The 26,661-nt window shown below is 36.6% G+C and overlaps 1 protein-coding gene across 3 annotated transcripts in view; it reads right to left on the reverse strand.

Annotated features, from left to right (window-relative positions):
* Nucleotides 1-11,820: 11,820 nt before the first annotated feature.
* TSPAN7 (tetraspanin 7) overlaps nt 11,821-26,661 on the reverse strand; it is a 231,418-nt gene continuing 216,577 nt past the window's right edge. For 2 of the 3 annotated variants that reach the window (XM_058186596.1, XM_058186593.1), the window contains 3 exons: nt 25,917-26,000; nt 17,209-17,281; nt 11,821-12,857 (listed from right to left, as the gene is read on the reverse strand). In XM_058186596.1, coding sequence (XP_058042579.1) covers nt 17,213-17,281; nt 25,917-26,000 — 153 coding nt within the window. In that variant the 3' untranslated portion in view covers nt 11,821-12,857; nt 17,209-17,212. Of the gene's footprint in view, nt 12,858-15,683; nt 16,074-17,208; nt 17,282-25,916; nt 26,001-26,661 lie in introns of those variants that run through there. The other variant, XM_058186594.1, reaches the window with a different exon arrangement.

Raw genomic sequence — 26,661 nt, forward strand, 5'->3', positions numbered from 1 at the left:
GGGTATTCCTTCCTCCACAAAGTAGCCAATGAGTTGTATTAGCTTGTAATGAAATAACATGCACCAAACAAAACATACAGTATAGCTTGAGGCAATTTAAGGAGACAAAGAGTACTATAGCTGCCAGACACCTCTGGAAGTCCTATTTGCACAGGGAACTGTCTGCATATGAAGCAACCTTATCAATTCTTTTTTTCTTTTTTGGTAATTTTTTTTTTATTTTTTAAATACAAAGATAAAACATTTCATCTTTCCTTATGCAATGTGTCATCTTGGCACAAACATCTCTGTGCTATATCATTCCTCTTTTATCACATCTTTCACAGTCATGTTAGACATTTAAATATTGTAAAACTCTCCATTTTCTTCTTAATATCTTTTAGTAATAATACCACATTGTCATCAAATATCATTATTCTCTTCATACATATACTAACAATTTTCCTCTTATTTATATCTCTATCTTTATATTTTCTGCTTATTTTTTTTTTGTCTTCTTCATTTCCAAGCTCCATTTTTATTCTCCAACCATTGGTAAAATACTCCCATATCATATAATATTCAGTTTGCTCTTTCTCCTTAGTTGCTAATGTTAATCTATTCATTTCTGCACATTCTAATACTTTCCCTATCACCTTCTCTTCAATGGGAATCTCTCCACTTTTCCAATGTTATGCAAATACAATTCTAACTGCAGTTAATACATGAATAATTAAATATACATTCTCTTTATTATAGGTTTCAGGTAAAAGTCCTAACAGAAATATTTCTGGTTTCAACTCAATACGTTGTTTTATCATCTCTTCCAACCATATCTTAATTTTTGTCGAGTACTTCTTTGCTTCTTCACCTGTCCACCATATATGATAGTAAGATCCAGGTAGTTGGTGACACTTCCAACATTTAGCTGATTTATCTTTAAACATCTTTGCCAACCTCGCCAGTTGTAAATGCCATCTGTAAAGCATCTTATACAAATTCTCTTTACATGCAGTTGACATCATTAATTTATAATTCCTATCCCATAATTTCTGCCATTTATCTAATTCTATCGTGTAACCAAAGTTTTTCACCCATGCTATCATTGTCTCTTTTACTTGTTCCTCTTCCAATTTTATTTTTTTGATTTATTTTATTTTATTTTATACACAAACAAACACATAATATATCAGTCATTCCTTCCATGTGACATCTTGGTGTTTTCTCCATATCTTCATCTTTTTGTTGTTTCTTCTGTCTTCATTTATGCTTAATCTATTACAACATTTCTCCAAACATACACTATTCTAATTATACCATTCTCTTACATAACTATTAATTAGTTTATCTATATCTCTTTTCCAGCCAATGGTAAAATTGATCCTATATCTTAAAATATTCTGAATCTTCTCTTTCTTTAATTATCAAAGTTAATTTATTCATTTCTGCACATTCTAATTTTTTTTATTACTTCCTTTTTCTAAAGGTATTTCTTTAGAAAGGTATTCTGCTTTCCAATTTTGCGCAAAAATAATCCTTGCAGCTGTTATTACATGTATAATCAAATAAATATTTTCTTTGCTAATTTTTTCTGGAAGGATACCCAATAGGAACAGCTCTGGTTTTAAATCAATATGTTATTGTATCATTTCTTCTATCCATATCCTAATTTTATTCCAATAGTTTTTAGCTTCTGGGCATGTCCACCACATATCCTGGTAATGTCCACCACTTAAGATCCTGGTAACTGGTGACATTTCCAACGTTTAGCTGATTTATCTTTAAACATTTTTGCCAGTTTCTCAGGGGGCATATGCCATCTATAAAACATTTTATATTGATTTTCTTTATATGCTGTAGACAGTTAATTTGTATTCCTTTCCCATAACTGTTGCCATTTTTCTAGATCAGCTGAATATTCAAAATTCTTTGCCCAGGCTATCATTGTTTCCTTTACTTATTCTTCCTCTAGTTCAATACCCAATAAAAAGTTATAATTTTTTAAAATTAGTTTATCCTCTGTTCCCATGAGTATCCTATCCAGCTCTGTCCTTTCTAAATAGATACTATATAGATTAATATCTTTTTCATACCTTGTTTGTATTTGCATATACATATACCAATCCATCCCAATGCCCTGTTCTTCCAGTTCTTGTTTCCCCTTCAATTCCGCCTTGTCTAACTCTTGTATCTAACAATATTTCTAAAATTAAAAATATTTGAGTCTATTAAAGCTTCCATTGTTGATAACCATATTGGTATTTTCAAATAATATTTGTCTCTAACTTTCTTCCATACCAATAGTAATGCTTTTCTTATATAATGTCTGTGAAAGTACGTATGCATCTTACTTCTACCATATGATAAAAATGCATGCCACCCCAATTGTAAATCATGTCCTTTCAAAGTTAATAGTCTTGTATTTCTTAATTCAACCCATTTCTTCATCCAAATCAATGCTGCTGCCTGGTAATATAGTTTCCAATTTGGCAGTCCAAATCCTCTGTGTAGCCTCGCATCCTGTAACATTTTTACACTTATTCTTGCTTTTTTCCCTTGCCATATAAATTTCCTTATTATCTTATTTAGATGTTGAAAGTAAGTCTGTTCAATTTTTATTGGTACTGTCTGAAATAAGAATAATAGTCTCGGTAATATATTCATCTTAATTGTTGCAATCCTTCCCATAAATGAAAGTTGCAAGTTTTTCCATTTCTCCAAATCTATCTCAATTTGATCCTTCAGTTTGTAGTTGTTATCCTCTTTTATTGTTACACAACTTGACATTAGGTACATTCCTAAGTATTTAACTTTTTTCACAACTTGTATATCTAATTTCTCTTTTATCTCTTCTTTTGTTTTTCTGTGATTTTTTCACCAATATTCTCATTTTCTCTTTGTTTATTTTTAGACACCTTTCCATAGCTATTTGTTCTAATAATTTGGGGCCCATTGTTCGAAGTTCTTCCAAAATGAATACTAAATCACCAAGAAAGGTTTGCAATTTATACTCTTCTTTTTTAATTTTCATCCCTTTTATCTCTTCATTTGTCTAATATTTCTACTTAGAACTTCTAAAGTCAAGATAAATAACAATGGCGATAAAGGACATCCTTGTCTTGTACCCTTTGTTATTTTAACATTTTCTGTCATTTCTCCATTCATCATTATCTTAGCTGATTGTCTCTCATAGATTGTTTTTATGGTATTTATAAATCTCTCTCCAAATTCCATTATCTGCAGTTGTTCTATCATAAATTGCCAGTTTCTTTTCCAATTTACCCAATAGATAATGATAGAGTTTCTTTATTACCTTCTCTTCTGTTCCTGTTAGGATTGAGGATGAGCTTAATGGACAAAGAAGAATTAGCATGAAAATTAAAAGTGTTAAACAAAACTTTTTTTGAAAATGCTAACAAACCAGGAAGATGGCTGGCATATAAATTAAAAAAAGAGAAAAAAATAAATTGATAGACAAATTAATGGACAATGGATGAGAAATTCACTACCAAAATGAAGAGGAAAAGAAAGTGATTCAAAACTATTGTAAGAAATTATATGAGCAAGAGTCAATATCAGAAGAGAAAATAAAACAATATTTGGAAAAAACGGAGTTACCAAAAATACCTGAAACAGTTAAAACAGCACTAGATGAACGTATATCTATGACGGAGTTAACAGACGCAATTAAGAGGCAAAAAAATGGGAAGACACCTGGACCGGATGGTCTACCATCTGAACTATATAAAGAATTGCAAGAAACTTTGAGCAAACCAATGTTGGAAGTATTTAATGAACTTTTGTTAGAAGCAGAGGTACCAAATTCATGGATGGAAGCATATATTACCCTCATACCAAAAGAGGAAGCAGACTTACAACAAATAAAAAACTACAGACTGATATCCTTGTTAAATGCAGACTATAAAATATAGGCGTTTGCAGGTGATTTAGCCTTCATTCTGGAAGACCCATTAACAACAGGGCCTAAATTAATAAAATATTTGCATCAATAATTGCAGAAAGACTAAAATGGTTTTTAAACCAATTCGTACATTCAGATCAAAATGGTTTAGAACTAAATAGAAATGTTAGACAAGATACAGAGATAAAAGACATGGAGATTAAAAAGGAACAATATAAACTATAGGTGTTTGCAGGTGATTTAGCCTTCATTCTGGAAGACCCATTAACAACAGGGCCTTAAATTAATAAAAATGTGGACTATAAAATATTTGCGTCAATAACTGCAGAAAGACTAAAACAGTTTTTAAACCAATTCATACCTCCAGATCAAAATGGTTTTTTACCTAAGAGACAAATTAAAGATAACATGAGAATAATTCTGAACACTTTGGAGTATTATGAAGCACATCCAGAGAAGCAAATTGCATTGATCTTCCTAGATGCACACAAAGAATTTGACAACATGAATTGGCAATTTATGCTAGCATAGTTAAAAAAGATGGACTTTGGAGAGAGATTTGTTAAAATGATTAAGGTGATATATCATAAACAAACTGCAAAAGTGATAGTAAATGGAGATATGACTGAGAAAGTAAGTATTAAGAAAGGCACAAGACAAGGATGTCTCCATTATTGTTTATATTGATGTTGGAAGTACTAGATAGAAATATTAGACAAGATACAGAGATAAAAGGCATGGAGGAACAATATAAACTATAGGCGTTTGCAGATGATTTAGCCTTCATTCTAGAAGACCTATTAACAACTGGGCCTAAATTAATAATAAGAAAAAAAGAATATGGAGAAGTTGAAGGCATGAAAATAAATAAAGCGAAAACTAAGATTTTAGTTAAAAATCTCACAGAAAAGCAAAAAAAAATAAAAATTAGAAAAAAGTGTAGACATTTAGATAGCAAAGAAAGTTAAATACTTAGGTATCCAGTTGACAGCAAGATGTTTAACAATTAAGGAAGACAATTATCATAAGTTGATGAAGCAAATCCAAGTAGATCAGGAAAAGTGGAAGAATCTGCAATTATCCCTAGTAGGAAGAGTAGCAACAATTAAAATGGATATATTACCAATATTATTATATTTATTCCAGACAATCCCGAAAAGAAATATTTTGAGGAACTTAATAAAATAATACATAAGTATATTTGGCAAGGGAAAAAGCAAGAATTGGTTTGAAAATGATGCAAGACATAAGAAGTAGAGGAGGCTTTGGACTACAAAACTGGGAATTGTACTATCAGGCTGCAGTTTTAGCATGGATGAAAGAATGGATTGTATTGAGGAATATAAGATTATTGACTTTGAAAGGACATGATTTACAACTGGGATAGCATGCATTTTTATGCTATGGGAAAAATAAGATACATGGATATTTTCCGAGACACTATATAAGGAATGCATTATTATTGGCATGGCTTTCAATGATGGAAGCATTGATTCACCCAAATATTATTAATATGGGAAACATTTTCAGATATAAAGATATTTTAAATAAAGAAGGGGAACTTAAAATATAACATGGTATTCACATGTGCAGATACAGTCTAGATTCGAGAAAGATATTAAACTACAGGGTTTTTATGAAGAATTAATAGATAAAGAGTTAGATAAAATCCTAACAAGCAACCTTTTCAATTCTTGTCAGGTGTTTAAGGTAGACCAGACAAGAAACCAAAACCTTGAATATGAACATTAATTTTGCTGAAAGTCTAGTGTCTTGCAATCAGAAAATGCATTTCCCTCTTCACTTTTATTTTCCAAAGCGCTGAGTGTAGGATTCCTTCTGAATTGCTTTTTATGCTTCCATTCTTTCTGTGAGCAGAGATAGCTTCTTCTCCTCCAAAAAAAGGTTGCCAGTGCTTTCTGGTGACATGGCCACCAGGCAGTACACTTCCATTTTTAGACTGCAATCAGGTCTTTAGAAGAAAGCTCTTATTTAGGAGTCTTGGTGCAATCTAGATGCCACTTTCTTCTAAGATAAAAATGAAAAAAACCATGAAGCCACTCTTTCAAAAATAATATTGTTTGAAATCTGAACTGCCAAGAATAATGTATTTATATTAGCTGTGCCTTTACATTTGTTTCACGGCACTGCATTGAGTGGAAACTGGAAAGCTAAGCAGATAGTCTGTGAGGAGTCACAGTTGCCTTCTTTGTCTTCCATATTTTGTCTTCATGAAGGTTTGCATGAATTTCCATGCATATTTCCATTCTTGTGGTTTCCATCTTATTTTAGAAGGTTCTTATGCCAATTTACCCCACTGCTTCTGAGCCATAATGTAGACTTCAATCCATCTTTTAAATAAATGGAAATAAGGCCAACACTGTAATCTGTTGAAGTGCTTGGCTGCTTGAATACAACCTCATTATGGCTTCCCTAGGCAGTGAATGCAAGCAGATTTCCTTCATTATTTCAATGCTTCTGTAGCTCTGCCTTGCTCAGTCTGAAATTATTATCTTAGGTACACTTTCTGATAGTAAACCCCAGTGAACAAAGCTAAGTTTACGTACAAATAGAAATGCTGCATTTTCATGGAGGAATAAATTTTAAGATGAGCAATGTTGATAGAGAAGTAATGGGCAACATGCAATCTGTTGTAAGGACTGAATGTTGACTGAAAAATAGGAAAAAGAGAAAATATAAAAAAAGTCTTCCACCCACTTTGTAGATTGAATTAAATAGTAATGGATGCATAAGAAGTGTATGTTAAAGTGTATGTTAAAATAGGTGCCATATTAATGTGGAATGAACACGAATGTATGCTGAAGTAGTTTAGTTATCTAAAGCAAATGAATAAGAGTCAAATCATGAAACATATATGAATGAAGAGGAAATGAGGGTTGAGAGGAAGAGGAACACAGAAAAAATAGTGATTCAGATATTATTTGTTTATTCATTATTATTTATATTTTTTCCTGATTTCATTAGCACTGCTACATAATTTGGCTATAGTTTATCATATCGTCTGGTTGTACTTTAAATACATTGAAAAACACTATTTCAAAGTACTAGTAAATATTTAAATCTGAAAAATCACTGAATAACTGAAAGTCTTGAAGTGATCTTGAATGGAAACATTTAATCATGTGCAGTAAAAAGACTTTTAGCATTTTGACTATTTTCTTCAGAAAATGGGGGAAATTTTTTGCCTTTTTGTGCTGCTGAAAAGTGAGCTGGTTTTCAAAAGCGTTGACCTGATATTTTTGGAGAGTTTAACAGATTAACAGAGTTTGGAAGGGACCTTGTAGGTCATCTACTCCAACCCCCTGCCCAAGCAGGAGACCCTACAGCATTTCTGACTGATGGCAATCCAGTCTCTTTTTGAAAGCTTCCAGTGATGAAGCTACCACAACTTCTGAAGGCAAGTCTTCCATTGGTTGATTGCTCTTGCTGTCAGAAAATTTCTCCTTATTTCCAGGTTGAATCTCTCCTAGTTTAGTTTCCATCCATTATTCCCTGACTGGCCTTCAGATGCTTTGGAAAATAGCTTGACCCCTTCCTTTCCTGGGAGCCCCTCAAATATTGGAATGCTGCTATCATGTCTCCCCTGGTCCTTCTCTTCCCTAGACTAGCCATGACCAGTTCTTGCAACCATTCATTGTATGTTTTAGCCTCCAGTCTCCTAATCATCTTGGTTGCTCTTCTCTGCACTCTTTCTAGAGTCTCAACATTTTTTAGTTTGGTGACCAAAACTAGATGCCGTATTCTAGGTGGTCTTACTATGGCTTTATGGAGTGGCATTAGTACCTCATTTGATTTTGATTGTATCCCTCTGTTAATGCAATTTAGGATTGCATTGGCTTTTTTGGCTGCTGCTGCATACTGTTGGCTCATATTTAATTGGTTGTCCAAGAAGACTCCAAGATCCCTCTTGCTATTAAGCATGGTTTCATCCAGTCTATATGTTGGTTTTTCTTGCCTAAGTGTAAGACTTTACCTTTCTCTACATTGAATTTCATTTTATTAGATAGGGCCCAGTGTTCAAGTCTGTTCAAGGTTTTCCCAGTTGCAATGTATGGCTGTGAAGGTTGGACCATAAGAAAGGCTGAGCGCCAAAGAATTGAGGCCTTTGAACTCTGGTGCTGGAGAAGACTCCTGCGAGTCCCTTGGACTGCAAGGCGAACGAACAAGTCAGTTCTAGAGGAGATCAACCCTAACTGCTCTTTAGAAGGCCAGATCCTGAAGATGAAACTGAAATGCTTTGGCCACCTAATGAGAAAGAAGGACTCACTGGAGAAGAGCCTAATGCTGGGAAAGATTGAGGGCAAAAGAAGAATGGGACGACAGAGAACGAGGTGGCTCGATGGAGTCACTGAAGCAGTAGGCATGAGTTTAAATGGACTCCAGAGGATGGTAGAGGGCAGGAAGGCCTGGAGGAACATTGTCCATGGGGTCGCGATGGGTCGGACACAACTTCGCAACTAACAACAACAAAGTGTTCAAGTCTGTCAAGATCCATATGGAACTTGAGCCTATCATCTAGGGTGTTGGCTATCTCTGCCAGCTTAGTATCATCCACAAATTTGGTACGTTCCCCTTCTATTTCCTCATGTAAGTTGTTTATGAAGATATTGAAGAGTACTGTGCCTAAGATGGAACCTTGTGGTACCCCACTGTTTACTTCCCTCCATGTAGATGTAGTACCATTAAGGACTACTTGTTGAGTAGGGTTTGTCAGCCAGTTAGAAATCCATCTGATGGTGATGCTATCTATCCCACTTTTTCTGGCTTACCAAGAAGTAGGTTGTGGTATACTTAGTCAAATGCCTTGTTGAAGTCTAAGTATATTACGTCCACAGTATTTCGCTGGTCTACCAATTTAGTCACTATGTTGAAGAATGAAATAAGATTGGTTTGGCATGATCTGTTTTTAACAAACCCATGGTGACTTCTAGTTATTCCTTTATTCCTTTCTAGATGTTGGCAGATATTGGAAGAGTGATAGGATTAACTGCACATGTATAAAATGCTATGTGTTAGAAGCACAAGAGAAAAGGAAGGAGATGCTTCATTAGTTTTCCTCAAGGGATTCCAGATACTTCTTTGCAAGGGGATCCCATTCTACTGTTCTGCAAGTCATCCACTTTCTTAAATTGCTTCGTGAAAAAGCAGAAGAGTTGTTGAGGTTTCAGTACCAATATTCACATATAATCTGTATCCAGATCTTTGCCTTGCAGTGTACAAGCTAAGTTTCTCATCTTTATTTAGCTTTAATTGCAAATTGATCCTGAAATACATCCGAGGAAGTTTGTGGCATGCACAAGAAGAATGGAAATGTTGATGCCAACTCTTAAATGCTGGTGCCAGTTAAGCTGTTAAAGAATACAAAGCAGAGACAGTAAACAAGGCATCACCCCACTCCTACTCATATTGGCAGATTCACTGCAATAGGACATCTTTCTTGAAGCTTCATATAGCTCTGCTTCCATCAGCTTGATCAATTCTCAGGGAAGAACAGAGTTCAGTCAAGTACTGAAAGTCCACTTTTTTCTATGGACATACAGTAATTCTTTCATCATTAAATGCATGCCTCTCTCTCTAGTTTTGCTCTATTAATTTAATTAAGCTGTTTTTATTTCTCTTCTGGAAAATGTTAGAAAAAAGGGTTGCCTCTAAGTAATGAGCTCCTCTGGGCAAAGTGCCCTATGATACACTCTCTCTTCTCTTAGCTGTTTGTTACTAAATGACATATGAATGAAGTGGATCTAACCAGCATTATGCATTCCATACTGTCCCAGACCATTAATAAATACACACACATCCAAAATTAAAGCATTAATTTTGAAAATAAAGCAAAACAATATTAACATCAACAACAACAGCAAGAGTTGTGGGTAATGGTAACAATCATTTCTATTTTTAATAATAGGATCATAGTAACTGCCAAGGTTGTCAGGTGCTAATAGCAGGTATCTATATATATAAAAGCGAAAACCACACACACATTGTGGCAATGTAAAAAAGATGTTGAGACTCTAGAAAGAGTGCAGAGCAGAGCAGCAAAGATAATTAGGGGACTGGAGGCTAAAACATATGAAGAACGGTTGCAGGAACTCGGTATGCCTAGTTTAATGAAAAGAAGGACTAGGCGAGACATGATAGCAGTGTTCCAATATCTCAGGGGTTGCCACAAAGAAGAGGGAGTCAAACTATTCTCCAAAGCACCTGAGGGTAGAACAAGAAGCAATGGGTGGAAACTAATCAAGGAGAGAAGCAGCTTAGAACTAAGGAGAAATTTCCTGACAGTTAGAACAATTAATCAGTGGAACAACTTGCCTGCAGAAGTTGGGAATGCTCCAACACTGGAAATTTTTAAGAAAATGTTGGATAGCCTTTTATCTGAAATGGTGTAGGGTTTCCTGCCTGGGCAGGGGATTGGACTAGGAGACCTCCAAAGTCCCTTCCAACTCTGTTGTTGTTGTTGTTGTTGTTGTTGTTATTATTATTAATCACGAAATCTTCAGAGCCATAAAGCCAAAAAACTTGAAATTTGCTACTTATGTTCCTCTTAGCTTCTAGGTGCTCACTAAGAAAGGATTTTTCAAAATGACCATCAGAGCATTAGTATTTCCTATATTATTATAACACGCTCTGATGCTAATTATTTAGACGTACTCCTCCTCCTCCCCCCAACTTGAAAATAACTCTGGAGAGAATGGGATAGCATAGGACAGGGTTCTGTGGGGCAAGCCTCATAGAGAGAAGGGGCTAGAAAGCCTGAGGGAAAGTAGGGGATAGGATAGGAGACATTTCTGTGGGGCCAGACTGAGGGAGAAAAGGGGAGAGGCTTCCATGGGGCAAGCCTGAGGGAGAGAAGGGGATAGGAGAGGATCTATCAGGATCTATGGGGATAGGAGAGGATCTATGGGGCTCCTCCTGTTCCTCTGCCTCTCTGCTGTCCGCCTCTGGAGGCTCCGGAGTCCGCACATCGCTCCCAGATGGCCCTGGCCTTCCCCTGACTCCAGGACTGGCCCATTGTCCTCTCCAGCCTCCTCACTCTCCGACTCCGCTGCCAGCAGGCTGCTGGCAGACCACAACAATTACTGTAACCAAAAGTAATTGTTGCTGAAACCTCCTTTTCCCCCAATTTTGCATTGCAGCCAGAATAAATAGGTTCTAGTTCCTTCCAGGGAACTAGCCAAATATGGCACACAAAAATGAAATTATTCCATTCAGCATCAGTATCGCTCATGGGGCAAATCATCCTGAAAATTTACACACATTGCTGCATGTGTTTTAGCCCCAAAGCCCAGCATTCTAACATGCCCTTTTCTCCACTGATTCTCAGGAACCAGGATTCTCAGTTTGAGCTTCAATGCAAGCAACATAATGAACCTGCAAAATTGACCAGAGATTCCTCAGAACCTGACCTCAATTGTTGATTCAAGATTCTAGTTCTGTTCACTGGAGAACAAAGGAAGGAGTGCAGGCGGGGGCGGGGGGAGAGAGAGAGAGAAGACAGTGGATTTTAGTGCCTAATGTTTATAAAAACTTGAGAGGAGTGCAATCACAAATCACACATGACAATCTCTCTTTTATTAGAGTTATCTAGATGATCCTTTATCTTCAGATGAAACCAAAACTAACATCTTGCTCTTGTATTTCACAGAGTGTCACTGAAAAGCCTACTTTAATGGCAAAACCAAGCACTAAGTCAGGTTGCATATGGTAAATAATAGCTGAACTAAAGGAATATGTAATACTAACATGGTTATTAGGGAAAAAAGAACATCATACACTTTAGAACATGCTGGCAATCCTATTTTCAGACATGTTTTAAAGCACATACTTTTATAACACTGACACTGAAAACAAGATATCAATAATGTAAAAATAGAGGGACGCCAGTAGAAATCTGTAATGGTTCCATTTATTAATATGTATATCACAAATACAATATCAATGCATTCTTGTCGGCATGCTAGACAGAGGCCTTATTAAAAAAAATTCTAGGTTTTTTAAAAAGGTCTTAAACTTTTGTTCCCCATCCTGAAAAATATTCCACACATTCTCTTTGTTATTATTACTTTGATTGATTTGACAATGAATTTTGTGACAACTTCAATGCAAAAGAAGAATAAAACAGAAAGAAGGGCATAAGAAAAAAGTTGCATTAGAGTACAATCTGACTCATAATTATTTAATCAAAGAAAGCAAAATTACTGGCTTCACAGTAAGCAAACAACAACCTTAGTAACAGTATTACACAAGTTCAGATTCTGAGGCAAAATGCACTAGACAAAGTCTATTGGCAAAAACACTAGCATACAACACTGATCAAGAATGAAAGATGTAGCAGAATATTAATACATTAATTTCCCTCAACCAGATTTTGCACATTTATTTTCAAGTATTCCCCAAGTTATGTAATTGATTTTTTCTTATTTTGGGCAGTGGTTGGAAAGGGGAGATTAGATAAACTGACAAACTTTAGTAAAAGCTATAAACAAAATCGAGAAATTAAAAACTTCATAAATCAAAATAATATATATTTTTCTATACAGGCTTAATATGGATGTGTGCAACATTTATTAACCATGATGAAAGGCTAATGGTGCCTTCCAGTCACTACATGCACAGCCTAATCATTGCTGTCAATGAATTACCTCTGCTAACTTGACAATGCAACTACTGTCTGATCAAGAACAAACATACAGTGCCATCATATGCACAGTTGTTGAGATGGAGTGTACAGTACTGGATGCTCAATGGTTCAAGCTACTTTTTGTGGCATGGCAGTACTTCACAGAATGGTACATTATGCATGGTACAAAGTTGAGAAAGTGTTGTCTTTAGGTGTGTATACGTGTAGTTGTGTTATGTGTGCTCTAACATTCTTTAGAAGTCTTCCAAGAAATTTCTAGTTCCTGATTGAAAACAGGTACTGTATTTCATACTCCTGGAGATGTACAGAAAGAAAGAGAATAATTACTGTTTTCATTTCCATCAGTCATAAGATTTCTATTGTATACAGGTAATCCTCGAGTTACAATTGAGCCCAAAATATATGTTGATGTGAAACATTTGTTAAGTGAGTTTTCCCCATTTTACAACCTTTCTTGCCACAGTTGTTAAGTGAATCATGTCATTTGTTAAGTTAGTAAGATGGTTGTTAAGTGAATCTGGATTCCCCACTGACTTTGCTTGTCACAAGGTTGCAAAATCTGATCACATGACCCCAGGGCACTGCAATTGTCATAAATATGAATCAGTTGCCAAGCATCTGAATTCTGATCACGTGACAACAGGGAATGCTGCAACAGTTGTGTGAAAAACAGTCATAAGTCACTTTTTTCAGTGCCTTTGTAACTTTGAATGATCACTAAATGAACTGTTGTAAATCGAGGACTATATGTAAATAAATTTTCTTCCAGGTGACTGATGGAGAAATCAACTAATTCACCAAAGAAATTGGTGAAATTTCTCTGGAAGCAAACAACCCAATATATTGGTAATAATTTCTCTCACACTACAACCTCAAGGGACAGCTAATGAATATTTCTTCTTGCATTGCAACTTTGGTGATTCCTTTAAGTAGTACTCCTGTAAAACCACTAAGGAAATCACTAATTTTAAAATGGTTTTTGTCATATGGTAGATGTTTTTAATGAATAATTAAGAACTCAAGATCTAGCTCTATTTAATCCATGGGAATGATGTAATATAGACCATTATGTATAGAAGTCCTGAATTGACTTCAGTGTCTTAACAGTACATATTGTTTCTGTATACAAACAACTGTTACTGGCAATGAAATTACAATATTATAATCCCTGGAAACATTGGACTAAGCCATTGACTTCACTGTTTCTATTTGATCATGTCCTGCACACAGGTTTCCTATGAATGCAACAGCTTCTATGTCCTCAGGAATTCCTCCTGAGGGGTCCTTGGTGTTCTCTGAGCTTTGTCGTTTCCTTGCAGACATTTCATTACCCACATTACGTGACATCATCATTGCTAGTGATGTTACAGGATATAATAATTCCCTCAACACTGTCAGACTATTTACTGAATCTGCACTACTATTAATCATTTCATAGTTCCCATCGCCAATCTCTTTCCACTTATGACTGTATGACTATAACTTGTTGCTGGCAATCCTTATGATTTATACTGATATATTGAACATCAATTGTGTTGTAAATGTTGTACCTTGATGAACGTATCTTTTCTTTTATGTACACTGAGAGCATATGCACCAAGACAAATTCCTTGTGTGTCCAATCACACTTGGCCAATAAAAAATTCTATTCTATTCTATTCTATGTTAACTAATTTGGATAATGAAATGTGTCTGCAAGCAAACAATCAAACTCAGGGAGCACCAAGGACCCCTCACATATGTTTTTTGTGTGAATCTACTCCTCCACTGAATTAAAAGCAAATTCATACAAGGATTCAGGCACTGATCTATATGCTCATATACCACTTTGGATAAACTAAACAGATCACTAGGCATTCAGAATAGATCTAAAACACTGATGGCTTCAAAAGCAATAAACCGCATTCTGTGTCCAGAATAGACTGGCATGCAGTGGACTTGCTCTAAACATTCTGGTTCCATTTGGAATGGCTTTTTTAATAATTATTTTATTTATAATTTTTTCTTTAACATCCATAAGTGTTTAGTGGACAGTGTGTTATCTGTGTCAATATATTTGCATACAATTCTAATAGTAATATTACCATTTAAATATTCATAATCATACTTTTTCAACTTCTAAAACTTATGTATACATAGTAATCATAATATGGTCTATTATATTTCAGTATACAATTATTTTCCCAGTTTCTACTTTCTACTTTTTTCTAACACTTATTAGAATAACCACCATGTTAAAAAATATTCTAAATCTATCCATCATCTCTTGCCTTTTTTAAAATTTCAACTCTTATTAGCTTTTTGGTGAATCTGTCCTGCTTCTCCTCCGATATCTTGTAACTCCTTTTGCCATTTTTATTTAATCTAAGTATTTGGAATGTTTACTGCTGCATTGGGGTCCTGCTCAAGCTTCTATTCTATGATGAAGGCCATGGAACAGTTTCCTTGCAGGGCATATTATCGTAGGTGTAAGAAACATGAGTAGCTATGATAAGGATCCAATTTCTCTGTGAATAGGCATGAGCCAGTGGTGGGATTCAAACAATTTAACAAGTGGTTCACCCAGGGTCAGGTTGGATTTCGTGGGAAGCATGGCCCATCCCTGTCCTCCAACTCCGCTGCACATGCGGGACGAGCCTCCTGCAATGGCCAACCTGACCCTGGGTGAACTGGTTGTTAAATTATCCTCCTGCTGTCAGAGTGAATCCTAGATACTCTGCTGCAATGGAGAAATGTGAAATGGAGCAACTGGCGCAAGTGAAAGAGGCTACTTTCCCTTTCTTCTCCCTGCTCGAATTCCTCCTCGCATGCCAGCCATTCCATTTTACATTTCTCCATTGCAGCAAAGTGCTGTGGAGCTTGCCCCACCCACCATCGGCCAGATACCATCACTTCCCCCAAGCATTTCTTTGCTAACCTGATTTCCAGCTCCATCACGTTTCTCTGTCATGTTTCTCGCCATCGTGTGTAGGGAAATAAAAGTTTGTAGGACTAAAAAAAAAAAGTTCAATCAATTCCAACTTCTCACGAAAACAAAATCTCGCGAAGTTGGAATTCATTGATTGAACTTTTTTTTTCAGTCCAACAAACTTTTGTTTCCCTGCACATGACGGTGAGAACTGTGATGGAGACGCAACGCAACGGAACTAGAAATCAGGTTAGCAATGAAATGCTTGGGGGAAGCAAGGGCATCTGGGCACCAGGCACTGAAATGGACCCATTGCCGTCCAGCAGCTGCCCAGGCCCACCGGAGGGAAGGCTGGCATCTGCCACCACTTAAACGTGGCAGGATTCCAGCAGGATGCCCACTCGCTTCAGCACACTCCCTGACTTTTTGACGTTCCACCGGTGCTTTGGCCCTGGGCTGCTGCCTTATGCACAGACCCCACTCTGTCCTTGCCTCCTACAGTAAAATAAGAAAGTTTTCGCCTGAGTGACATGATCGAAGGTGCCGCATCTCCATTTGGTTTCCGTCGCTCCTCTCTTGGACTTTTGGGGAGGATCTCCCACCTAGAAGAAAGTTGAATGAAAACCAGACGTGTTCCGGAAAACACAGATTTTCTGGAACACATCTAACTGGTTTGCCAAACTCAGCAAAAAATTAGGTATTGGTTCTACCAAACTGGTGTGAACCAGCTGAATCCCACCACTGGCATAAGCTTATGCTGAACAAAAATACTCCTGGCTGAATGGGAATCAAATGGGTAGAAAGTCAAATCTAAGAGCACTCTAAAATTGTACCTTTGGGGTTTTTTAAAAGGAGTCAAATGAAATTATTTTAGATCGATAGTTCTCATGGCCAAGAATGCTTGTCTGGATAAATTTCACCTTTTAAATCTACATCTATTCGATTACAGGGAGTCCTCAACTTAAACAGTTCTTTTAGTAACCGTTCAAAGTTACCACGGCACTGAAAAAAGTAACTTATGATCATTTTTCATACTTATGACCATTGTATCATCCCCATGGTTACGTGACCAAAATTCAGACACTTGGCAACTGATTCATATTTTAATGGTTCAATGTCCTGGGATCATGTGATCATCTTTTGTGCCCTTCTGACAAGTCAATGGGGAATCCAGATTCACTTAACAACCGTGTTTCTAACTTAGCCACTGCAATGATTCACTTAACAACTGTGGCAAGAAAGGTTGTAAAATGGGGCAAAATTCATTTAAGAACTATCTCCTTAGCATCAGAAATTTTGGGCTCAGTTGAGGTTGTAAATTAAGGATTATCTACACTGATTTTAAACATGGGTTTAGGGTTGCCAAGTTTTATAGTGATAGGAATGAGACCACACATTCCAGAATATCAGTAGAGATAGTATTTTAAAAACTACTTTTGTCTATTAATTTAAAATAAAACAATGAAAAGTTATAATACAGGATAGTCCCTACAGAATGCTTTTTGTTCTGCTTTATCATTAATGCAAATTATTTATACCACTCAGTACTGAACGTCTTTTCATTGATATAAACCATCCAGAATAACATTGGCTGAGGTTGATGGGAGTTGTGCTGATTGCAATTAAAAGGCCATGCTGGAGAGAGCAGCTATAAAATCTATCTTTCTTCAAGTGAAAAGCAAAGCATTTGCCTGACTCTGAAAAAAGCATCTTGCATGCAGCTGTGCAGAATCTCACCTTGTTACACCATCTCATACTGATTGGCAGTAATAAACCGGGACAGACAACACGCCAACAGCATGCCAATCAGCTGCAGAAGAGAAAGGAAAAGAATCATGCATTTAATCCAGTGTCATGTAATGTATTGAGTCTGCAAAAAGGATTTTAGATTTTTAAATTTGTGGAAATATGTAAAATGAAATAATATAAAATAAAGCTTACAGCCAAAATAAAAAAAAATCAAATTAATGCAATCAGGAAAGAGGCAGTTTTAATAAATTATTTACTCTCCCTTTTTATTTCCCCCTCTTTTTAAGACAACAATGATTTCATTGTATTTGCCTCTAAGCAATCTACCTTTTCTAGGAAGTGGGAGTAGTATTGAAGCCATATTATATCAGCTTTATTTTTTTCAGAATGAATCATTGTATTGGAAGAAGGCACTATGATTTCATAAAATTAAGTTTAGTCTAGTAAAATACTAGGCTAGAAACTAGGAAACTGTGAGGCATGAAAGTTGGCTGGTTGATTTTGGGCCAATCACTCTCTGTTAGTCCACATCACAGTGTGGTTTTTTTTTTGATGGGAGTAAAAAAGGAATATTATGTAAGTCTTGAGATGTTTATAGAAATAATACAGATGAGGAAAAAAAATCTAATATCTATCTTGGTGGGGAAGATGCATTTTAATCCTAGAAGTTCCACATATTGTTATTCTCTTTCATTTTTCAATGGGTTGTTGCTTAATTTTAGAGGTGCAATTTCAGGGAATTCTACTAAGTAAAGTAGAATTAAGGTTTTTGATATGGACCACAGATTGTTAACCAATTGATGGAATGAAAAAAGGCAGTGTCTGTTATATGCTTACTGGCGTATGTGCAGACAAATACAAATGTCAGGTTAAATATTGTTCATATGTCTGCAGGTAAGCAGTTGATGAAAACAGAACGGTGATATGGAGCCTTCTCAATGATTGTAGCTATGGTATAACCTCCAGATCAAAATACTCTTCTGAGTGGTTGCTGAGCTGAAATCAGCAGAGTGAATTCTAGATTTTATTATGCTGCCTTGATCCTAGCTACACATGTACCTCACAGGATACTCTTGTTTCCTTCTATGTTGGCATAGCAACAGCAGATGATCAGATACAGAATAGCTTCAGAAGTTACAAATAATTTGGAATTTAGCTAGCAGCATCTGTTTGCAAAATTACAACCAAAACAAAAAAAGATGCATAGGGAAGATGTGCAGGATATGTATGAATTTAGCCTGCAGAATGTTCTTACAAAAGCTTCTTTATTAGATGTTAGAAACAAACACCACTAGACCAAAAAAAAAAAAGGAGAGAAGCTCCATTTCAGCCTGCAACGGGCCAGTGGAGGCCTTTGGACACCTGAACAGAGCTTCTGAGGAATTGATCTGGCCCTCAGAAGCTCCATTTTGGCTGGTAACGTCCAAGATGCATGTTGTAGAGCCTCTGCGGTTGTTTGTAAGGGTGAACAACCACCATGGTGCTGATAGATTTGTAGTTTTGGGCCTTGTTCACAAATGCTAGGGGTTGCTTATCGCGTAAGTTCGAACATTCGCTAAGGGAATGCTCATAACCAGGGATTACCTGTACAGTCACAGCAATACAAGTATAGCTGCTTGCATTAAACCATATATGCCACAGCAAATACTCTCAATTGTTTTTCCAAATGACTCAATACTGTTTCATCGACACTCAATCAGCCAGTGAGGCATATGAGGTTTGGGAGAGTCTTGAGTGCCATCTTTCTGCAGCTTTCCTTCTGGGTTGCAATTTTCTAACCTAACACATTCACAAACCTTCACACTGCTTCTTTAGGGGGTTACTTAGTCACCTACGTGGATTAATAATCTGCTTTCTTTTCTTTAGAAGGCCCATGGAAGTATCATAAACATTTAAGAAAATATTTACTTTTGTTTCACTGAATGTCTTAGAAATGCTTATACAGAATTTTTTAAAAAAATAGCATTCCTCAAACCAGTAGATAATATTTTGTTATAAAATAGAAAGTGATGAATTATTGAAAATGTTTAATAAGAAATCATCATTTGAAAACAGGTAAAAATAATAACTGAATGAAATGGAAGATATATGAAGACACAAAGCAATTTCTGAAAGAAATACTGGGGAACTATGTTTTTAAAAAACCTTATCAGCAATTTATTTTAGACAATATCGAGAACTAAAATGCACATGACTCAAAGTGAAAAAAAATAAGGGGCAAATAGATGTGAACAGTTTAATCTAATAGATAAGGTTTCAGGATAGAAACCAGGAGACTGTGAGTTCTAGTTTTGCCTTAGACCTGAAAACTTGATTACTCTGGGCCATTAACTCTCTCTCAGCCCAACTCATCTCAAAGGTTTGTTATTGTGGGGAAAATAGAAGAGGGAAGAAGTATCAGATATGTTTATTGCGTTGCTTATAAAAATAATAGATATGACATAAACATATTCAGATTTACATGTAATTGTATTATTCAAGATTAAAACTGCATTGGAATTATTACTGATCGATTAATAAATATTAAACATCTTGCCCTATAATTATGTCAAAGGATTATATGCTAAAATTAAATTTAAAAAGTTAAAGTTAAAAGCTGACTTCTCAAGTAAGTGATTTAGCCTTCAATTAATTAGCTACCTTGAAAAATTGGGCATGTGAATTTTTTATTCTTTATCTGCATATTTTTTAAAATATGCATGCCAACTGATTAATAATGAAAAATGCTTTCAGAAAGATATAGAGAGGGTATGAATTTAGAACTTAGTATAGAAATTCAACTCATACCTATTATATCAATTAGTTAAGAGCAAGCTGATTAAAATTAGAACAAAAATTCTGCCTTCCATCCTTAGCAAGGTATATTGTTCAGAAAACATTATCTTTTCTAAAAAAATATATATATCAAATAATTACAATTCTGAAACTCTGAATATTTATAAATGTTAAAAATCAAGAGCTTTCTTTGGTCAAGGTGAGCCTGCATGTACTCTGAATAAGGATTGCTGATGAAAGAATAAACATGCTCTTGTGTTATGTTGAACTGAGCTAAACTATTTTAAATAAAAATAGAGCGAAGAATTGAAGAATTATCATTTTTTCTTTTGAAATCATTTTGCCCATTTTACATGTTAAGGGAAAAACTTCTGACGTAATCCTGGATGCTATATCCACCACTATGGAGAATGATCAAGGCAGTGGTGGGATGCAATAATTTAACAACCGGTTCTTCCTAATGATCAGTTGGGGGGACTGGCTGGCTGGGTTATGTGACTGAGTGGGCATGGCCAACTCTATGTCACTCCCGTGGGTGGTGCCTGTATGTGCCAGGTGGGGTTGGGGAGGGAATCCAGGGGTCTCTGGCGACGTGGGGGGGAGGAGGAAAGAAATATCCAAGGTGTGTGTGAGAGAGAGGGGGAGGGAGAGAGACAGAGCACACAACATTTTATCTATACGATAAAATCGTTCAGCTTCGGGATGGGTTGGACCAAGATTGCGGTGATGCGGGTGAGATGTTCGAGGGTGGTCTTGGCGATATTGTTTGGGATGAGTTTGACCCTGTGGCTCCTGAGGACATGGACAGGTTGCTGGGTAGGCTGAATGCCACCACATGTTTACTGGACCCGTGCCCCTCCTGGCTGGTGCTGGCCACTCGGGAGGTCACACGAGGCTGGCTCCAGGCGATTACGACCGCTTCTTTGGTGGATGGTGTCTTCCCGGCCGCCTTGAAAGAGGCGGTGGTGAGGCCCCTCCTTAAGAAGCCTTCCCTGGACCCGGCTGTTTTAGGTAACTATCGTCGGTCTCCAACCTTCGCTGCGGCGAAGGTTGTAGAGAGTATGGTGGCATATCAGTTTCCCTTGCACCTGGATGAAACTGTCTATCTAGACCCGTTCCAGTCCGGTTTCCGGCCCGGTTACAGCACGGAGACGGCTTTGGTCGCGTTGGTGGATGATCTCTGGAGGGCCAGGGATGAGGTTGCTCCTCTGCCCTGGTCCTATTAGACCTCTCAGCGGCTTTCGATACCATCGACCATGGTATCCTGCTGCGCGGTTGGAGGGATTGGGAGTGGGAGGCACCGTTTATCGGTGGTTCTCCTCCTATCTCTCCGACCGGTCGCAGTCGGTGTTGACAGGGGCAGAGGTCGACTCCGAGGCGCCTCACTTGTGGGTGCCGCGGGGTCGATCTCTCGCCTCCTGTTCTTTATCTACATGAAGCCGCTGGGTGAGATCATCAGTGGTTTCGTGTGAAGTATCAGCTGTATGCGGATGACACCCAGCTGTACTTTTCTACACGGACCACCCCAACGGTTATCAAGTGCTGTCCCGGTGTCTGGAGGCCGACGGGTCTGGATGGGGAGAAACAGGCTCAAGCTCAATCCCGCCAAGACAGAGTGGTTGTGGATGCGGCATCCCGGTACAGTCAGCAATCCGCGGCTGACCATCGGTGGCGAGTCATTGGCCCCGATGGAAAGGGTCCGCAACTTAGGCGTCCTCCTGGATGAACGGCTGTCTCTAGAAGACCATTTGACGGCCGTCTCCAGGAGAGCGTTCTACCAGGTTCGCCTGGTACGCCAGTTGCGCCCCTTTCTGGACCGAGATGCCCTATGCACGGTCACTCACGCACTCGTGACGTCTCGCCTGGATTACTGCAATGCTCTCTACATGGGGCTCCCCTTGAAGGGCATCCGGAGGCTGCAGTTAGTCCAGAACGCGGCTGCGCGGGTGATAGATGGAGCCCCTCGTGGCTCCCGTATAACACCCATCCTGCGCAGACTGCACTGGCTACCTGTGGCTTTCCGGGTGCGCTTCAAGGTCTTGTGACCACCTTTAAAGCGCTCCATGGCATTGGGCGGGTTACTTACGGGACCGCCTACTGCTACCGAATACCTCTCACCGACCCGTGCGCTCTCACAGAGGGTCTCCTCAGGGTGCCGTCAGCAAGGCAATGTCGTCTGGCGGCGCCCAGGGCAAGGCCTTCTCTGTGGGGCTCCCACCCTTTGGAACGAACTTCCCCCCGGACTCCGCCAGCTTCCGGACCTTCGGACCTTCCGCCGCGGGCTTAAAACATATTTATTTAATTGTGCAGGACTGAGCTAGGTTTTAAATTCATGGGTTTTAATTGGGTTCTATTTGTATATTTTAATTAACGGGCTTTCAAATAAGTTTCTTAATTGTTTTTATTCTGTATTTATATTTATATGTTTTTAAATGCCTGTGAACCGCCCTGAGTCCTTCGGGAGATAGGGCGGTATATAAATACGATTAATAAATAAATAAATAAATAAATAAACATTTTGAAATTATTTTAAGTCTCCAAAAAAACAGTGTTATGGAATGATAAGATGTTCCTAAAAAGGCACAGGTGAAATTTCTAAATACTAGGATGCATTTGGCTGGAGGAGGTTATTATAAAGGGGAAAGATTGTTAACTTAGGATCTATTCTATTTCCTTTTCTCTTTTTAAAACTCAGTCTCATTACCAATCACTTGGTGATTGGCCTCCAGCTTGCAGCAGCATAGGTTTGGAGTCTAGCTGCCCAACCTTGCTATATAAATCATAGACTAATTCTTGAAATATTATTATTTTATTTATCAAGCATGTATAAGATAATAGATATAAGTATAAACATGATTATGAATACAGGAAATGGATACTAATAAATGGGGGACAATAGGACAAGGTCAGTAGCAGGGGTGAAATCCAGCAGGTTCTGACATGTTCTGGAGAACCGGTAGTGGAGGTTTTGAGCAGTTCAGAGAACTGGTAGCGGAAATTTTGAGTAGTTTGGAGAACCGGCTAATACCACCTCTGGCTGGCCCCAGAGTGGGGTAGGAATGGAGATTTTGCAGTATCCTTCCCCTGGAGTGGGAATGGAGATTTTGCAGTATCCTTCCCCGCCACACCCACCAAGCCACACCCACAGAACCGATAGTAAAAAAAATTGGATTTCACTACTGGACGGTAGGCACGTTGGTGCGCTTATGCACACCCCTTACAGATTTCTTAGGAATGGAGTGAGGTCAACAGTAGATTGTCTAAGGTTAAAGTTATGGGGGTTTGGGGATGAAACCACAGAATCAGATAGTGCATTCCAGGCATTGACCACTCAGTTGCTGAAATCGTATTTTCTGTAATCGAGTTTGGAGCAGTTTACCTAAAGTTTGTATCTATTGTGTGCTCATGTATTGTTGTGGTTGAAGCTGAAATAGTCATTGACAGGTAGGACATTGTAGCAGATAATTATGTGTACTATGTTTAGGTCAGACCAAAGGCTGCGTAGTTCTAAGTTGTCTAAGCCCAAAATTTCAAGCCTGGTGGCATAAGGTATTCTGTTGTGAGCAGAGGAGTGGAGGACTCTTTTCATGAAAAATCTCTGGACTCACTCAATTGTATTAATGTCTGATATGCAATCTGGGTTCCAGATATAAATAAATGGATATTCTTTAGTTTTACCTCTAATAAGAATCATAGAAGAATCATTTTCTGAAAATTTGAGTTGGCCTTATCCATTCTTATGAAAATTTATTTATTTTTATTTATTTTATTTTGTCACAACAATATATGTAGGTATCATACAAAAAGATTATATAGTATATATATATATAAAATGCCAAATATACGTCTCATTTCTCTACAACGTGAATTTTAGAAAAATATATATTTTAAGCCTTATTTGCTGAATAAATAGTATGTTTTAAAATATTTCTAGACTTCATTTTTAACTTTATTTTGAAAAAGCATTTCAATCGTTGAAATATTCTCCTTCCCCAAAAACTATTTTGAAATTCAAACTGAACCTAGGAGTGGCTTCCAGTTTTAGATTCTATTGTACTTCACCGTCAGAACTATGATATTAATTTTTTTGGCTCTCACTCAGATAATACACAAAAATTTAAATTTACTTTAACAAAAAAACTATCAAACTAAAAGTATAAAATAATAAATTATAGACAAAACATATGACTACATATTTTCCCATACTATATTAAAATTAAGAGACAATATGTTGAAAAATTGATTTCTAATACACATGTGCTTAATTAATAAAAAAATCAACTCATGCTATAAGTAATATTATTATTTTTTCTATGTTTTAAAATTAATAATCTCCTGTTAAAGTAATAGCTACAAGGGATTCTTTACAATTATTTTTCTTAAATATATGTTGATCTAGATGTAATTGGAAAATATCCATCCATATTATTTCATCATGTAACCTTTGATAACAAATTTTACCAGATGATGTCCTTTTTGTTTCTATGCTTCTAAATTATTGCAACCTATGGAATAAACTTTTGATAGGAAATGAAACAGAGATCTCTCAAAGGCAGCTCTAAATATATATTTGCTTCTTTTTTCTGAACTACTATGGTGCAAACAAGATTAGTGCCACACTGCCACACTGAACCACCACCGAAAAGTTTAATCTAGTAGAACCAAGGTTCTACTTCCAATGGCAGTGAGACAAAATTTTTTTGACAAGTTGGAAAGCTCATGACAAGAGTTCTTTGTGACATATCATCATCCATCTGCATTCAGGGTTCCTGAACATTGAGGTTGGCTCCTCCTACCAAGGAGAATGCTTGCACCTGTCATTAAAATTCTTCATAAATCTGCTTACTCTTTTGAAAAGTAATTTTGACTGCTAGTTATTATTTAATATATTTTGTTTAGTGAATGTTATAAATTAGCTATGTACTATATACAGAATTAGCTTCTTTGCTTTTCTTAACTCTACTATTAATCAATTTAGTGGTTAATATTGAAATGTAAAACAGCATTTAAACTGCTATTAATTTCTCAACTGCTATCATCATTGTTCTTAGCAGCAGCATCACAAAAATAATTCAATTAAACAGTCAAGCAAATGACTTAAAGTAGTTGGTCTGAATACCTCTTACTATTGACAGATACAACTCAGAATATGAGATGTGACTGGTAGTAATAGGCTTTATTTTACAGCAGTATGTTGAATTAAATGACCTTTAGGATCTTTAGATCTATGAATAATTTCAGTAAATTAGAATCAGATTAATTTAATTTGTAATACTATTTTAACATAACTATAGCAAAAAGATGGATTCAATCCTTTGTGCTTAAAACAAAAGAATTTAAGAGACACATTTTCTAATTTCTGAAGAAAGAAATTCTCATGGAAAGCCGCTTCATTAGCATGTTGTCCTGACTTTGATTTTTAGATGCAGCATTTACATAAAATCCACAATTGTTTACAACAAATGCAACTGCTTGAATCTCGATAAAAAGAAATATTTTTTGATGGTCTTAACTATAGCCCCCTAAATGGGACAAATTAAGCATATGCTTTCAACTTTCTTTTCTAAAACATGATGAGATTCAAAATTTGATATTTCTTTTAAACAAAGACAAATCAAAGTTAGGAAATTCCACATGCAAACTAGAATCAACTATTTGTCATGTGGGCTGTTTATGCTCCATTTAAGCTACTTTTATTAGATTAACCTTTATTTGACCCAATGGAAGAATCTTTTCCCCCCTTGAGGCTGTCATTAGGGCTGTAACTGATACTCTCTAGGCAAAACTCCATTTAAGTTAGAAAAAGAAAAATCAATGAACAGATGACCTAAGAATTAATGAACAGTTTTGAGGCCTGTACCTCTCCATAATCCCGCCCTGAAGCTGGGCCAAACACATTTCAAAGCAATAAAATGGTATACCTGTGAGAATGCAATTCCAAAAGCCACTCCAGCTATGATTCCCATATTGGTTTCCATAAAACTGGTCACCAAATCATAACAGCCCTAAAGAAAACACAGAACATTTAATCACTTTTCAAAATTATATCCTCTTGTCCATGTTTAATGCTCATTTGAAAAATAGTTATTCAATTCAATATACAAAACTCAAAGACATATCATTTACCAGTAATCAAAATCGGCAAGGAATATATCAGTATAACATTTTTTATAACTCATAAATTGTACATTTTAAAGTAAGATTAAAACCAAGAAACGTTGCTCAAAGGAACATTTAGAAAAAGTTGTTTCCTTAATTATTCACCGTTGTAGAGGGTGATACAGTATCAATATAGCTAAATAATTATATTCATTTATAATCTTCACATATCTCTAGAGATATAACTTTTCTGAAATTCATCACAAATATGAATTAAAATACTTCTTTAATTATTCTGCCCTCTCTGCATATTCTTACTTCAATTGTTGAAAAATTATCAGCAAAATTATCTGATAAAATATCCCTTGTTAATATTTTCTAATTAATGTACTCACACCTTACTTCATGCTATATGATTATTATTTTATTAATATTTTAGCAGAAAATAAACCAGCCTCATCAAAGTATATTTCTGAAATGTGCTGAAGATGAAAACTATTGCATTGGTAATACTTAAGCTGTTTGGTAAGTAAATGAAGCACCCAGATTTTCACCCTCTTTCTTGGG

This window comes from Ahaetulla prasina, chromosome 5 (assembly GCF_028640845.1).
Source record: "Ahaetulla prasina isolate Xishuangbanna chromosome 5, ASM2864084v1, whole genome shotgun sequence".
NCBI classification, from domain to species: domain Eukaryota; kingdom Metazoa; phylum Chordata; class Lepidosauria; order Squamata; family Colubridae; genus Ahaetulla; species Ahaetulla prasina.